Source organism: Cyprinus carpio, chromosome A8 (assembly GCF_018340385.1).
Source record: "Cyprinus carpio isolate SPL01 chromosome A8, ASM1834038v1, whole genome shotgun sequence".
Classification (NCBI taxonomy): domain Eukaryota; kingdom Metazoa; phylum Chordata; class Actinopteri; order Cypriniformes; family Cyprinidae; genus Cyprinus; species Cyprinus carpio.
Window position 1 is genome coordinate 4,673,307 of NC_056579.1, and position 14,393 is coordinate 4,687,699.

General features: G+C 37.0%; 1 protein-coding gene across 3 annotated transcripts in view; it reads left to right on the plus strand.

The window, feature by feature from the left end:
• The window catches only part of LOC109068485 (coiled-coil domain-containing protein 120-like), a 42,894-nt gene that overhangs the window by 25,319 nt on the left and 3,182 nt on the right, over positions 1-14,393 (plus strand). For 2 of the 3 annotated variants that reach the window (XM_042761718.1, XM_042761717.1), the window contains exons 2-9: positions 6,682-6,831; positions 6,940-7,021; positions 8,702-8,832; positions 9,037-9,153; positions 9,245-9,368; positions 11,240-11,296; positions 11,827-11,968; positions 13,368-13,469. In XM_042761718.1, the coding sequence (XP_042617652.1) occupies positions 6,970-7,021; positions 8,702-8,832; positions 9,037-9,153; positions 9,245-9,368; positions 11,240-11,296; positions 11,827-11,968; positions 13,368-13,469 (725 nt within the window). In that variant the 5' untranslated portion in view covers positions 6,682-6,831; positions 6,940-6,969. The remainder of the gene's footprint in view (positions 1-6,681; positions 6,832-6,939; positions 7,022-8,701; positions 8,833-9,036; positions 9,154-9,244; positions 9,369-11,239; positions 11,297-11,826; positions 11,969-13,367; positions 13,470-14,393) is intronic. The other variant, XM_042761719.1, reaches the window with a different exon arrangement.

A 14,393-nucleotide genomic window follows, 5' to 3' on the forward strand; every position in this document is an offset into this window, starting at 1 on the left:
TCCAGATGTACAGGTAGTTGTTGCGGTCTGTCCCCAAGGGACTGCATTTCCTATCCATCATCTGACTTTGAAAGAGTTTTATGTGCATAGAGGTCTTTGGATGTGAGATAAAAGCATCACTTATCGTCCGTGGCCTAACAAAAGGACTATGATTAGGTTTTCATGTGGGGGACGTAATTGTCATGGTGCACTTGTTGTTTGTTGTCTTTTACAAGCATGCTGAAAAAAATGTGTTCAGTGCTCCGGTGGATTAAATCCAGGCAAGTGAAAGCCAGGATGCCAGTGTAAATTATTTATTTATTTATTTATTTTCCTTGAGACAACCAGCATGAATCACAGTTAACAGATGTTTGCTAAGTGTAAAATTATTGAATTTTCTGATGGTACAATGACTATTTTTCTCTCCCTAGTTATGAATCAGTTTAAAACGGCTGCATTTCATGTTTTTTAGCTTTGCTAATCAAGATCATTTCCCCTCAAAACAATAGTAATTAAGATTTTTCACCCTGTCTTTGACTTTTAAAACTTATCAGTCTTGCTGCTGTTCCTCTTGTTTATGTCGGTTGTCTAAAATTAAAATTTACTTTTCATCAGAAAATTAATTTGGAGATGTCACTCTTTCATCAATGGATCCTCTGCAGTGAACGCCATGATCCAAGATTAGTAGATGTGTTTCCAGTTTTTCAAGCACTGTTGACAGTGAAAACAACAGATTCGGTTGGCTTTGAGATTTAGCATTTTATCACTTGAAGGAAAGCGCAATTATGGACTAGTATGGACTCACCAATGGATCCTCTGCAGTGAAATGGGTGCCGTCAGACACTGGTGTTTACTTGTTATGTGATGTTTTTATTTAGCCTCAAAACTATTTAGCTGTTTGGACTCTCATGAGGATCCATTGGTGAGCAAGTGATGCTATGCTACATTTCTGACTACTAAGACTGAGGATGGTTGCTGACTGTGAAAATGTAAAGAAATACGTTATTGCATGTTTAAACTGTTGAACGGCAGTATATAGAAACCAGCATCATGATGACCGAACGTGACCTTTGAGCATGAATGCATCTGGTCCTGATTGTGCCAGCACATTGGGCTTTGGCTCTCTTTACACTAAATTTGTGCCACAATTGCATGATCCAAAAATTACATTTGATGAAAAATATGTAGCTAAGCAAATTTACAGTTTGTTTGCTTGAATGTCAAAAATTACATTTGATGAAGATACACATTCAAAAACTGTTTAACTACAGCAAATTTTAACATTAAAATTTTTAATGTTTTCAAAATAAGTATCTTATGCTTACCAAAGCCGCGTTTATTTGATCAAAAATACAGTAACAATGTTAATATTGTGAAATATTGTTATAATGTAAAGGAACTGATTTCCATTTGAATATATTTTAAAATGTATTTATTTCTGTGACGCAAAGCTGAATTTTCAGCATCATTACTCCAGTCTTCAGTGTCACATGATCCTTCAGAAATCATTCTAATATGCTGATTTGCTGCTCAATAGACATTTCTTATTATTAGCAATGTTGAAAACAGTGCTGCACCCCAGAATTCTTTAATGAATAGAAAGTTCAAAAGAACAGCATTTATTTAAAATAGAAATCATTTGTATCATTATAAATGTCTTCACTCTCACTTTATATCAATTTAATGCATCCTTGCTGAATAAAATTATTAAATCGAAACCTTTGAATGGTAGTGTACGTATAAGCTGCATTATTTAATCAGCACCCATGAGTAGAATTGCGGTGTCCGGCTGCAGATGATTATTGATCAGCAGAAAATATCGTCTCGGCTCCTTAAAATATCGTCCCCTTCTGTAACTCTACAGTATCTTTGCATCATTCCTGTTTTTTCATGTGTGCTCTTTGCTTTAGGTTCAGTTTGAGATCGTGAAATGGGGAGGGGGCTGGTTCATATGTTGGGGCCATCTGCTGTCTGCAGCCGTCCTGACTCCTCTCTGCTGGAGCTGTTGTTGCTGCCAGTCAGAGGAAATGTGCCCTCCGCCCAGCCTGCTGAGAGGAGACGGAGCAGATTTTTGAGAGTAGTGAGGAAGAGAAGGATATGGGATATCATTAAGTTGCTGGTGTGGTGAGAAGCAAAGAGCATCAAGGTGTGATCTAACTAGTGTTTCCTTTTGGGACCCTTGGGAGACCCCTTGGACTGGTTTCATGCCCGGGAACTTAACTGTAGCCGCATGATGCAACCATTGCAATAAGCATTCAGCAGCCTGTGTTTCCTTTGTAAACTGTGCCAAAAGGTCAGCATGACCGAAAGGTTCATCGGCATCATCTGAACTGTGCTCAAAGGCCAGGACCTGATAAATGCATGAGTAAAGCAGAAACAAATGACTACAAGCCTCATGGGGTTTGGATGTTGCTTTGCTTTCGTTTCACTGCATATAGATGTTCATTGTGAAGGAAGCTCCCAGTCTCTTGAGATGAAATTTAGTCGCTAGTACTGTGAATTTGGTTTCAGAGAGACTTGATGGCCATTAAAGGGTTAGTTCACCCAAAAGGAAAAATTAGGCTGTGTTTTACTCACTCCAGAGGTGTATATGACTTTCTTCTTTCAGACGAATCCAGTCGGAGTTATATAAAAATTGGCTTTGATCTTTCAAGCTGTTTAATGCCACTCAATGGGTGTTTCATGCATCAGTCCAAAAGAAGTTAAATAAAAAGCGCCCTTAGCAGCATCAGTTATGCAGTTTGCAAGGATAAAATAGCATACTTGGTTTACCAAATTTCCTGTCTTCCTCAAAAGAGAAATGGCTGTTTTTACTATTTTGGATCTTGGGAAAAGCTGTCTTTATTCAAAACCTCAAAACATTCAGAATTATGTGTCTGCATAAGTCCCTTTCTGTTTTGTTTATTGGTGGGTTGTTTTTATTTTGTCAAAGCTGTTTATGAGCAATAGACAACATTAAAGCGATATTCTGTCATCATTTACTCACCCTCAAGTTGTTGAAAACCTGTATGATTTTCTTTCTTCTATTGAACACAAAAGAAGATATTTTGAAAAATGTTTGTAACCAAACAGTTGCTGTGAGCCACTGACTTGCATAGTATTTTTCCCTTACTATGAAATGACCTTTTAGTACCAGCATTCTTCAAAATATCTTCTTTTGTGCTAAATTGTAAAAATTTTTGTATAAATGTGTTGGTAGAAAAAAGTATTTCTTAGTTTTTAGAATTTAAATTTTTGGGTGTACTATTCCTTTAAGACCTTTACTTATAACTTAAATGTTCCAAGCCATGCAGAAACCTGATGCCATTTGGTCCCAATTGTCCTTCATATGGAAGAGCAATGCCACACATGCATCTGTTTAGCCCCATTATCCGGATCAGCATGGCTTCAGGCAATGGTTTAGACAGCCGGATTTAAGTAAACTAACTTTCTTTGAATATGCATGGAGAAAATGACAGTTTGTGTCATTTTCAAGATGCAGATAATTATAAGTAGAATTTTACGTTTTATGCAGAAAATGAGAGTAATTGTTATCCATGCAAAACTAGCCAGAGTATTTGTAGTCTGAGTGGTTGCTAAGTAGTTGCTGACAGGCCCAAATCCTCCTAAGAGCCCACCCCAATTCTCTATGATATTTTGGTTAAGAAAAACCTGTTTTGACTAAGTGTATTTGTCATTAGTGTGACCCATACAGTGTGACTGCATGTAATTTTGCAGTGAAGAAAGTAAGATGGTTTTGGTGCAGTCCGGTGATGTGGAAACGCAGCTGTGTCCATACCTCCTTGTTAGTGTGGGATTAATTACTGGAGGCACGGAACAGTGGAGAACACGTCTGTCAGATGCGCAGGGATCAGAGAGGTCACAGAGAGTCCAGGGAGCAAAAAAAAATCTGCTGACCCCCCCTGCTCTTCAGCGCTTTCTGTGAGAAGATACAATTCAGTACAAACCGTGCTCCCCAGAGGAGAATGTTCTGCAGTCCTGATGAAAAAAAGTTGCCATTCTGTTTCAATTTGAAGTTGTTGATGTTATGTGAAATATCAAGGTCGTTATTGGAGGGATCAGTCAGGAGAATCTTGCTGAGAGGAAAAATAAAGAGGAAAGAAAACAGAATGATGGATGTGCTGTCTTTTACAGGCAATACAGCAATACAATGAAAACAGCCGGAGCTATGGGCAACTGGTAATTGACTGCTTCATTACGCCTGCCCATGCATCTCATCTCACATCACGTCTTCGCCACTTTTTTAGTGAAACGTCAAATCACCCAGTTGACTCAGACCTACTACAGCCTAGATTTGGTGCCCTGCAATTTCTAGATCACCCAGTTGACTCAGACCTACTACAGCCTAGATTTGATGTCTCTATTTTTCATATTATATTACTTTCTTGACATCGTATATATAACATCTGATTGTGTGTGTGTGTATGTATATATAATACACACCCATATAAAATGTATTATATATACATTTGATTATATATCTATATATATAATATAAATATAAATATAAAAAATCTTCTAAATTGACCAAATAGTAATAAAAATACACATATACAAAAATGTTTATTTTTAATATTATTTTTGTTATTCTTTAACAATTTGTTAAAATATATGTGTATATATCTTTTTTCTCTTTTTTTATTTAATATTTTTTATTATGGTTTATATTGGCATATACCTATAAAAAATGAAATTATACCTGAAATTCTAGGGTAATTTCAATTCAGCCAAATTTCAAGGTGAAAAATATCCTACTGAATGCCACAAACGTGTACAATACGGCCCCTTTACATGTTCAGAGTTGAGCAACAGGTTTACAGAGAACATAATAGAGATGGATAGAAGAACAAATGCGGGAAGTCTAAAAAATGGACATATCATACTTCCACGAACATCTGAACGGGAGTGATAATACAGGCTCCGACATGAGAGAGTGGAATGCTGGCAAACCTTGTGAGGACCGCAGAACATTTGTCATGACATTTGGCGAATCACACACACACATGCACAGCTTGTCTGATGCATATTTATGGTCTCAAATTAATGCTGGCTTGCAAAATCTGATTTTATCCTAGATTTTTATGTTTTCCAGACAATGTGAACAACACTGCATGGCTGTGCAGGACTTCCAGCCATGATGCTAAGGAGTAGTGAGTGATTGTCAAGGCGTTGCTATGTGGTTGCTATAAGGATTCTGGCAGGTTGCTAGGGTACTGAGTGGTTGCTAGGTGACCCAAGTCAAAAAATGATATTCTGGTCTCTAGATTTGGCTCAAATCCCTCATTCAGCATAAGTCTATGAGATGAGTTTGCCTGGTTTATTGTTGAAAACTGTAGAACACTAAGTGTGAGCAATACTAATAGTGACTATATCCTTAGCAAATACCTCTAAAGGAACAAAAACACTCTCAAAATGAGTAAAACTATTCAATATGTATATGAGATCAACATATCATGCTGCTATTATGAGAAATAACTCCACGGCCAACTTAGAAAGGATTAGTATTGCGAAAGGGTTTAATCAAAACATTTAAAGATTTAGGTAAACTCTACAGTAAATGCTTAGAATCTGGCAAACGCATCAGTCTTCAAGATCAGGGGTCTTATCAAGCTCAAACTGACAACAGCGTGACTCCATTAGCTGAAACCCAACACTAGGCAAACTAAGACAGGCATAGACACTGTGTTTGCTCTTGCAATTACGTTATTCGGCCCGCTCGCTTTTATTTGTCCTCCCTTGACCCTTGAGTGTGTGTGATGGGCACGATTAGGTCATGACAACATACAATAGCCACATTGTTCTGTGGCTTTCTTTTAATTTGGACGTGTGCTTCACTCATCTGCTATTCGATTCTCCAGGTAAGTTCGGCATATGACTCAAATGGGTCTATTAACTTTCTTTATAATTATAACCTTCTGCATTTTTCAGAGACACCCATCATTCATAGCTTCTCAATGATAGAGCCGCTCCGGGCCATCCAGGGAGCCGCCCATCTCATGCTGCCGAGATAATAACTACTTTCTGATGCATGAAAAACGGCATTGAGAAGACTAGCTCACCACTGGGCGTCGAAGCTGAAAACATTTGGCCTTTTTGGAGTTATTTAGGTGGCAGACAGGAAACCGTGTGAGTTGCAGTATTTGTGGTTTTTCGACCTTTCTCCTCATTGTCCGTGCCTCCTTGTTTACGGCTGATTTTAGGAAATGACTTGTGCCCTGGGTGAGTGTTTTTGTGCATGAGGGTTTCTGACGGCATTGTTGTTATAGGTCAGTCTGAGCCTTCCATTTCTGTTTTCCACACTCGCTTCCTGCTTCGTGAGCCACTTCCTGCACGCCACTGTCCACTTCCTGTCCGCAGTTCCCACAGGCAGTTCCATGTGAATATGAAAGGGGGGGAACACACTGTGAATCACATGTGAATGTGACTTGGGTCAACCAAAGATCTTGAAAGTGAAAATAATTGTGTCAAAAATGGTCTTATCTGTATCCAATTTTTATCCTTCTATAGAATTTCTGAGACAAGATGAAACAAGATACTTAATGGAAACATAATTGAGAAATCAGTTACATCTACTAAACCTCACAGGTCCTATCAGTTAGATTAAGTGCAACTTTGTAGTCAGTCTTCAAAGGCCTTCTCTAGATCAGAGCTCTTACGTGTGGAGGGTCTCCAGTGTCTCATGTGGTTTGTTTTATGTTTCAGGGCATTGAGTTTGTGAAGCGTTGCGCAGCAGCACAGTGGCTCCCCCTCAGGCCAGTCACAGTACTGCAGCAACACCCAGCCACAAATCTGCTTCATGGCCACAAGTCCAAACCTCTGCAGTACGTATGACTGTTACTAAAGGGTGAGAAGGTAAGAAACGTATGAACTATTTACATGCCTTTCTTGTTTTAATAGACTCCAGCTGAGTCTGCTGCAAGAAAGATTAGTCAGTGTCATGTTTTGTTTGTCTTTATGTAGGTAAACTTACAATCAGGAGGCAGTGAGGTGATGCGAAAGACCTATGATATGGAGGTCAAAGGTCACCTGATAACAGGTCCTGGTAAGCATCTCCATGTGTCTGTCTGTGTTTGTTTGTTGATAAGAACTTGTCATAAGAACTGTACTTTGTAAATTTTTAGTCTGACAAGCTTGTATGTTTTGTTTATGTCTATTGTGGAGACCAAATGTCCTCACAGAGACCCCACAAAACCTTAACTGTGGGAACAATTGGGAGGTTTCTGTGAGGAGAACATCTTTATAAAGGGACTAAATCTGAGTAAACTGGAAACTGCAGTTTGCATCTGCTGTTTGGGGATGCAAGTGTTGCAGAAATGTACCTTTAAATCTTTAAATATTTTACATGTAAAAATGCCAAGAGCTGCCCAAAAATGGAAGGTTATAGATATATGATATATAGATATATGTTTTTCATGTCTTTCCCAGTTATGCATGATTATAAAAAAAATCCTTACTTTTCTAGCACTTGAAATCAAAATCTTAAATTATTTTTAAGAAAATCCTGACAGTGGCAAAATAAAGGAACAATTAAACATGGATTCTTTATTATTATTTAATTGCTAATACAAATTAGAACCTGTATACTACAGTTCAAAAGTTTGGGGTTAGTAAGAATTTAATAATAAATGAATACTTTTATTCAATAAAGATGCATTAAATTGTACAAAAGTGAGAGAGCTGCGTTTACATTGCAAGCCTTAATGCACAGATCCGATCTTTTAACTAGTTGCTTATTAGCATGCATATAACCAGCATATTGGCTGTTTATTAGTACTTATAAAGCACATATTAATGCCTTATTATGCATGACTTTATTCTAGATCCCTTAATCCGACCCCATTAACAACTAGCTTATTAATTATTATTAAGCAGCAAATTGGGAGTTTATTGAGGGAAAAGTCGTAGTTAAAAGTGAATTAGTGTTCCCTATTCTAAAGTGTTACCACATTCACTTTAGACACAACTGATATCGGATATCTGATTAAATTAATTCCCGCCCGTCAGTGATCACTTAGACTATGCACATGGTAGTAGGCCCTCAGGTTTTGAATAGCCGTGCTATTAAAATGATTTAATTCACGACAAATGTGGACATCATTATTTGCAAGCCTGGGGAACAGCTATCATGGATGTTTTGCTTCACAAAATCTAAAAACAGCTAAGTTCATGGGGCAGGAGTTGAAAACAGTTCCTGAATGTTGTGCAGTTTCTTACATATAAAGTTCCCGCATCAATAAAATGTGAGTGCATATTATACAGCACGCCTGCATTAAAACGCTAACTTTATGGTCAAATGTGTTGCTCTCACATTGTGTTGGCTTGGAGTTCTGAGGGGAATCGGATTTGTGTGTTTAGATATAGATCGGTTGTCCAGATATCAGATATGGATCTGATTTTTAAACCACATTTGGAAGTTTTTTTCTGAAGTGATTTCTGAAGGATCATGTGACACAGAAGACTAGAGTAATGATGCTGAAAATTCAGCTTTGATCACAGAAACAAATTACATTTTACAATACATATTTAAATAGATAATTGTTATTTAGAATTTTTACAACATTTCACAGTTTTTATTGTTTTTACTATATTTTTGATCAAACAAATGCATTCATGATGAGCATAAGAAGACCTATTTAAAAAAAAAAAACTTACCAATCCCAAACTTCAAAGTAAGTGTATTTGTGGTCCTTGCTATGATGTGACACGTGTGTGTTTTTCACAGAGCTGCAGGCCGCTGTGGACAGTAAGCAGCGTGTGGAGCGGATGGTGGAGCTGCAGGAGCGCCGGAGGAGTCTGCAGTCGCTGCTCAACACTCGAATAGAAGAACTCAAACGTGTGTGTCTGCAGGAGGCGGTCAGTGTCTAAAAAGAATTTTAAATTAAATACAGAATATTAAACTATTTATTAAGAGCTAGTACAAGAAAGCTGGACACGATAAACTTTGTATTTCACCATGGTGTCACTGCCGAACAACACAGTGGTGAGCAACCAGATCATGTGACGCCGCAGAGATTTTAAGGAAAAAAATACTTATGTTTCCTCTTATTAATTTTTCAGGAATTAACAGGTGAAGTTCCTCAAGAATATCCTTTGGAAAGTGGAGAGAAACTCCCTCATGTGCGGCGCAGGGCTGGTCTGTCCCGCAGCGGGTCCAAACATAACACCAAAAATGAGGTGTGTGCATTTGAGATTAGATGGGTGGCCACTAATTTGATATCGAATATGTGATAGATAAATATAATAAGCTGCTCAATGTTTGGCTTAGGAAGAGGACGTCTCTCAGCGCAAGACAAAGAAAACTCTGTTCAGCGGCGCCCTCCGCAGGCACGTCGATTCAGAACAGCATCCTCCACACAGCAAACGCACAGTTCATAGAGGATGCCACACAGGTGACTTTCAAGATTATAAAGATGAACTAAACACCATTTCATGGACAAAATTTGTGTTTGGGAATATTTTAATTATGTATACGGTATACTGTACCATTCAGAAGTTTGGGGTCTATGAGATTTTTGAATGTTTTTGAAAGAAGTCTCTTCTGCTCACCAAGGCGAAAACAAATATTGTGAAATACTTTTATCCTTCAGAAATCATTCTAATATTCTGAATTGCTGCTCAAGAAACATTTCTTATTATTATCGATGTTGAAATTTACGTGCAATGATTTTTTTAGGTCCATTAAACCTGTTAAACACTTTAAAATGTATCAATTATACTAGATGTTCAACTAATTGACAAATCACTTATGTTTGACTCAGCTCTAAGCAGTGTTTTAGTCCACGGTCTAACTGAGCAACCCAGCTGTAAAAAAGCTGATGTAATGAATATAGATTATACTGAAATAAGATGATAAGTTTCAGTCTGGACTGTGCTGAGATACTGAGGTTAACAGATCAAACTAAGCAAAGATTATAGAGATCAGATTAAACATAACTTTGATTAAAACTCACTATATTGTAGTGCTAAACTCATATGACTTAGTCTTTGGTAAAATACCTGATGAGATTTGGTGGGAGAGACAGGGTGAAGACTGATTTATAATGGATCAGACCAGTTTAGCGTCAGGCTGGTGGTCTGGCTCTGGACCGTGGGAACATTTGAATGTGTTTGCTTGTTTGTGTATGTACTGTAAATTTAGAAAAGACTTTCTCATGTGTGCAAACATGGAAAACAGTCCGCTTTAAATGAGACACGTGAGACGTGATGAAGTGCAACAGGAAGTCTTGAGGAACCTGGCTGTTTCCGGCCATTTTTACTATAATGATGACGCAGGCTCAGTGAAAAATAAACTGACACACCAGGGTTATTATAGTTAACTAAAACTACAACTAAAACCATAACAAAATGGTAACACTTTAGTTGAGGCACTGTGAACTAACATGAACATTTTTATTAACTAGCATTTACAAAGGTTAATGAATATATTGTTCATTGTTAGTTAATGCATTAACTATTGTTAACAAATGAGACCATGTTAAAGCGTTACAAACAAAACTGTTACTTGAAATAAACTTAAACTGAAATCAAATATAATATAATACAAAAAGCTTATTACAGCTACAGTAGTTGTCAAGGCAGCATTTCTCATTTTCAGTTAGTTTAACTTGATGTACTAAAATAAGCAAAACTAAAACTTAAAATCATTAACAGAGTAAAAACTATATAGACATTTAAACAAAAACTAATAAACATGACAAAAGCACACAACAGAAACAGAAAATCTAAAAATAAAAACTGTTACATCTGATACTAAAATGACACTAGACAAACTATAGATTTGAATAACTACTAACAAGTTTTTGCATTTTTAAAATAATTATTCAACCCCCTTTAAATAATAACAAATTATATTTTACAAATGTTAAAATTGTGAATGAGTATTTCCACAATTGTATATAGAAATTATTTACAAATTAATCATGAATAAAATCATAAATAAATATTTCCAGAACTGTATGAATATTAGTATAAATAAAGAAATTCTTTACAAATGAATCATGAATAAAAATTCTTTACAAAAGCATTACTTTTAGATTTGAGGACATCCTACAGGAAGATTTTGTCAGATTTAGTGGACTTCCAGGGACAATTTTGTATGTCTAACAGTAACACATTTAATGATATAAACAATGTTACAATATAACAACAATATAACCTTATCCATTATCAGCAGCATGGAGCCAATACAGTGTGTTTATGTGACTTCATGTAATGTGCGTATCAGTTGAGTTCCATAATATGTAAATGTATATGTCCTCAGATAACACGGTGAAGACAGAGAGCAGCTCCACGTCTGATTCCACCAATCAGGACACTGGTGAGTTATGGGATGGATCATTGTGTTACATTGCATGGGCAGTTGTGGCCTAATGGTTAGAGAGTCGGACTTGTAACCCAAAGGTCGCGGGTTTGGGTCGAGGGGTCATCAGAGTCTTCACATCACATCAGTGAGTCAAAAGCCTGTTATTAACACTCACTGACTGAGCTAATCCTCTCCCCATGGCATTCTGATTCTCACACATTCTCTTTCTCTTTCAATTTTTGATCAAGAAGTGTTATGTTTTATTGGCATACAGTAAATGTTTTTCATTGATTGTCCTTAGTTCCTGAGGGTGTGGCATTATAACTATGAATTTTGCTGTAATCGATACATTAATTACCCTCTTTTAAAATCACTTGTTTATGTTCAGTGGCCTCAAAATCTATTTAGACACTTAAGATAAAAAGTCAAACCAAGTAATATAGCGCAAACCTTTGAACTGTAGTGTGCCTTAAAAGTGTATGTCTGTGAAGTAGAAAGCATGCTTCTGTCTCAACCTCACAAGTCTCTCTCTCTCTCTCCATTAGAGGATGCCTCTGATGGCCTGTCACCCTCACAGCCCCGGCTGGTCTCGGGGAGCCCAGACAACAGGTTTTCTCAAAAACTCTCCCCAGTGGAGATCTATTACGAGATGAAAACACGCCGCAACTCTGTGGCCAGCTCAGCCAGGTACACACTCAGCACAAGTTGCTTTGTTGTTTCAAGGAACAGCTGTTTTTCCACTTAATGGTGAATCAGCATTAGTTAGCTGGCCTGGAATCACCTCATTTAGATGAAAACCTGTTTAAGTGGTTTGTAATTAAAACCTACAATATTCTAGAATAAAGGCTCTGTACCACTCAATGATATTTAGGCAGTAAAGGAATAGTTCACTCAAAAATGAAATTTTGCTGAATATTGACTCACCCTCAGGCGCTCTTACATGTAGATGAGTTTGTTTCTTTATCAGAACAGATTTTGAGAAATTTAGCACTACATCACTTGCTCACCAGTGGATCCTCTGCAGTGAATGGGTGCCGTCCAAACAGCTGATAAAAACATCACAATAATGATGACTTAAAAATGACTTGTAAACTCAGTCAGCTGTAGCTAATCGTCTTCTCAATGGCACACAAAGCCAATTCACTTTGTGTCTTCATTTCAGGCTGCAAAGCAACAAAATGTTATTGAATTGCTTGATTATTTTAAAGGGGGTGATTCTTTTCTATACCCACTGTAGATGAGTTTGAGTAAATGTTTTTAGCAAATTAATTTTTTTTGGTCAACTATTGTTTTAAGCTAAAAGACAATATTAGCAACTGTAACCAGCTATGAATATACTGTAATCATAATATACAGTAGCAATGATTGTTTATTAAAATATTATTGTTTAAAGTTCATATTTTGGTTTTGGGAGTCCCCAACAACAGGTTAACATGCATGCAAGGTCAAAAAACACTTTCATTGTCTTATAATATGCGTTTATTTTTACCGATTTGCTCAGTAACTCCCAAACAATCAGTTTACCTTTTTCTAAACACATCCTATGCGTGACGCTAATCTGTGGTGATTGGTCTGATTGGTCTCATTTTCATGTCATCATGTCTGTAATGCCTGATAAAGCAGCATTTATGAGGCAGTGTTGCTTTGTGTACAGCATTTTCATGTCATCATGTTGCAAAGAATGAATTTGCATTTTCATTCAGATCAACATGAAAAGACCAACAAGTAGGTGGGTAATATGCTAATGTTTCATGTTGACATCAACATGAAGAGGCTTGGGATTCATTTTAAAAATGATTCTGAGTCGACTCTTTCTTTTGAGAGACAATAACTTTATACACGGTGCACTTTCAGATTTAAAACTTGCCAGGATGTTTTAATTCACTTATAGCTGTGTTACACATTGCATGAAAGGTAACTTTCAAAAATCCATAACTGGGGCACTTTAAAAAAAATAATAAGGCAGTAACATTATTTTATCATCAATTTTATAAAATGGTCTTTGTCACCATTTAACAACAATCCAGGTTTGTTAACTGTGTGCTAGATTCACAGCAAGAAGACTAAACTTGTATTTTTCTGCCAGCCCGAGTCACTCTCTTCCAAGAAGTGTGTCGAATCTGGAAGGTAGAAGTGTCCCGGCAACTCCGCTCCTGTCCCGCAATGGAATAACAGGAGTGCACATCAGGTTACAAATGCACAAAACACACATACTTAAACATTTGTTACAACACTGCAGACATCATGCTGACTCCGATCGATGCCATATAGACACTTGGCTAATGGTTTATATTGTAGTTAAAAGCCCTGAATTGATAATGGCTCAAACATTTTGATTAAATTACTTATTTGTGTAATGAAGTAATGGATGACTAAGGAGCTTGAGTGTAAAGCCCCATTATTTCCATCTCAATTAAATTACACAAACAGAGCAGCTTTTTGTGCCGCAGCGCGGGGAGATACTGCTATCAGCATGTACTGTGATGCATTGTGTGGCTGTCATTTAATCAGAGCGTCACTTGGGTAGCTTAAAGGGATAGTCCAGCCAAAAATGAAAAGTCTCTCATTATTTACTCACCCTCATGTTGTTCCAAACCTGTATGCATTTCTTTGTTATGCAGGACACAAAAGAAGATATTTGGAAGAATGCTTGTTCCTATTGGCTTGCATTGTATTTTTTTGTCCACTGGAAGTCAGTGGAAATTGAAATTGTTTGGCTACCTGCATTCTTTCAAATATCAACTGTTATGTTCCACAGAGCAAAGAAAGTCATACAGGTTTGGAGCAACATGTGGGTGAGTGGACTGTCCCTTTAAATAAGAAATGCAGTTTTGCTGCTTTAATGATGCTTGTTGAATTTATGTTTTAATTAGAAGTGTTTGCTAAAGCAGCCATCACTATAACTATTGCTGATACTTAGGGTTACTGATTTCAACAACCCCCTAACTGCAAATATTAAACTCAAGTATGTAAGAATGAGTTTTGTGTTTGCTGTTCTGGTTGTCACATTTGTTGCTTTTCAAATGTACACTACTGTTCAAATCGTTTTTGAAAGAAGTATCTCATGCTCACTGAGGCTGCATTTATTTGATCAAAAATATAACAGTAATAT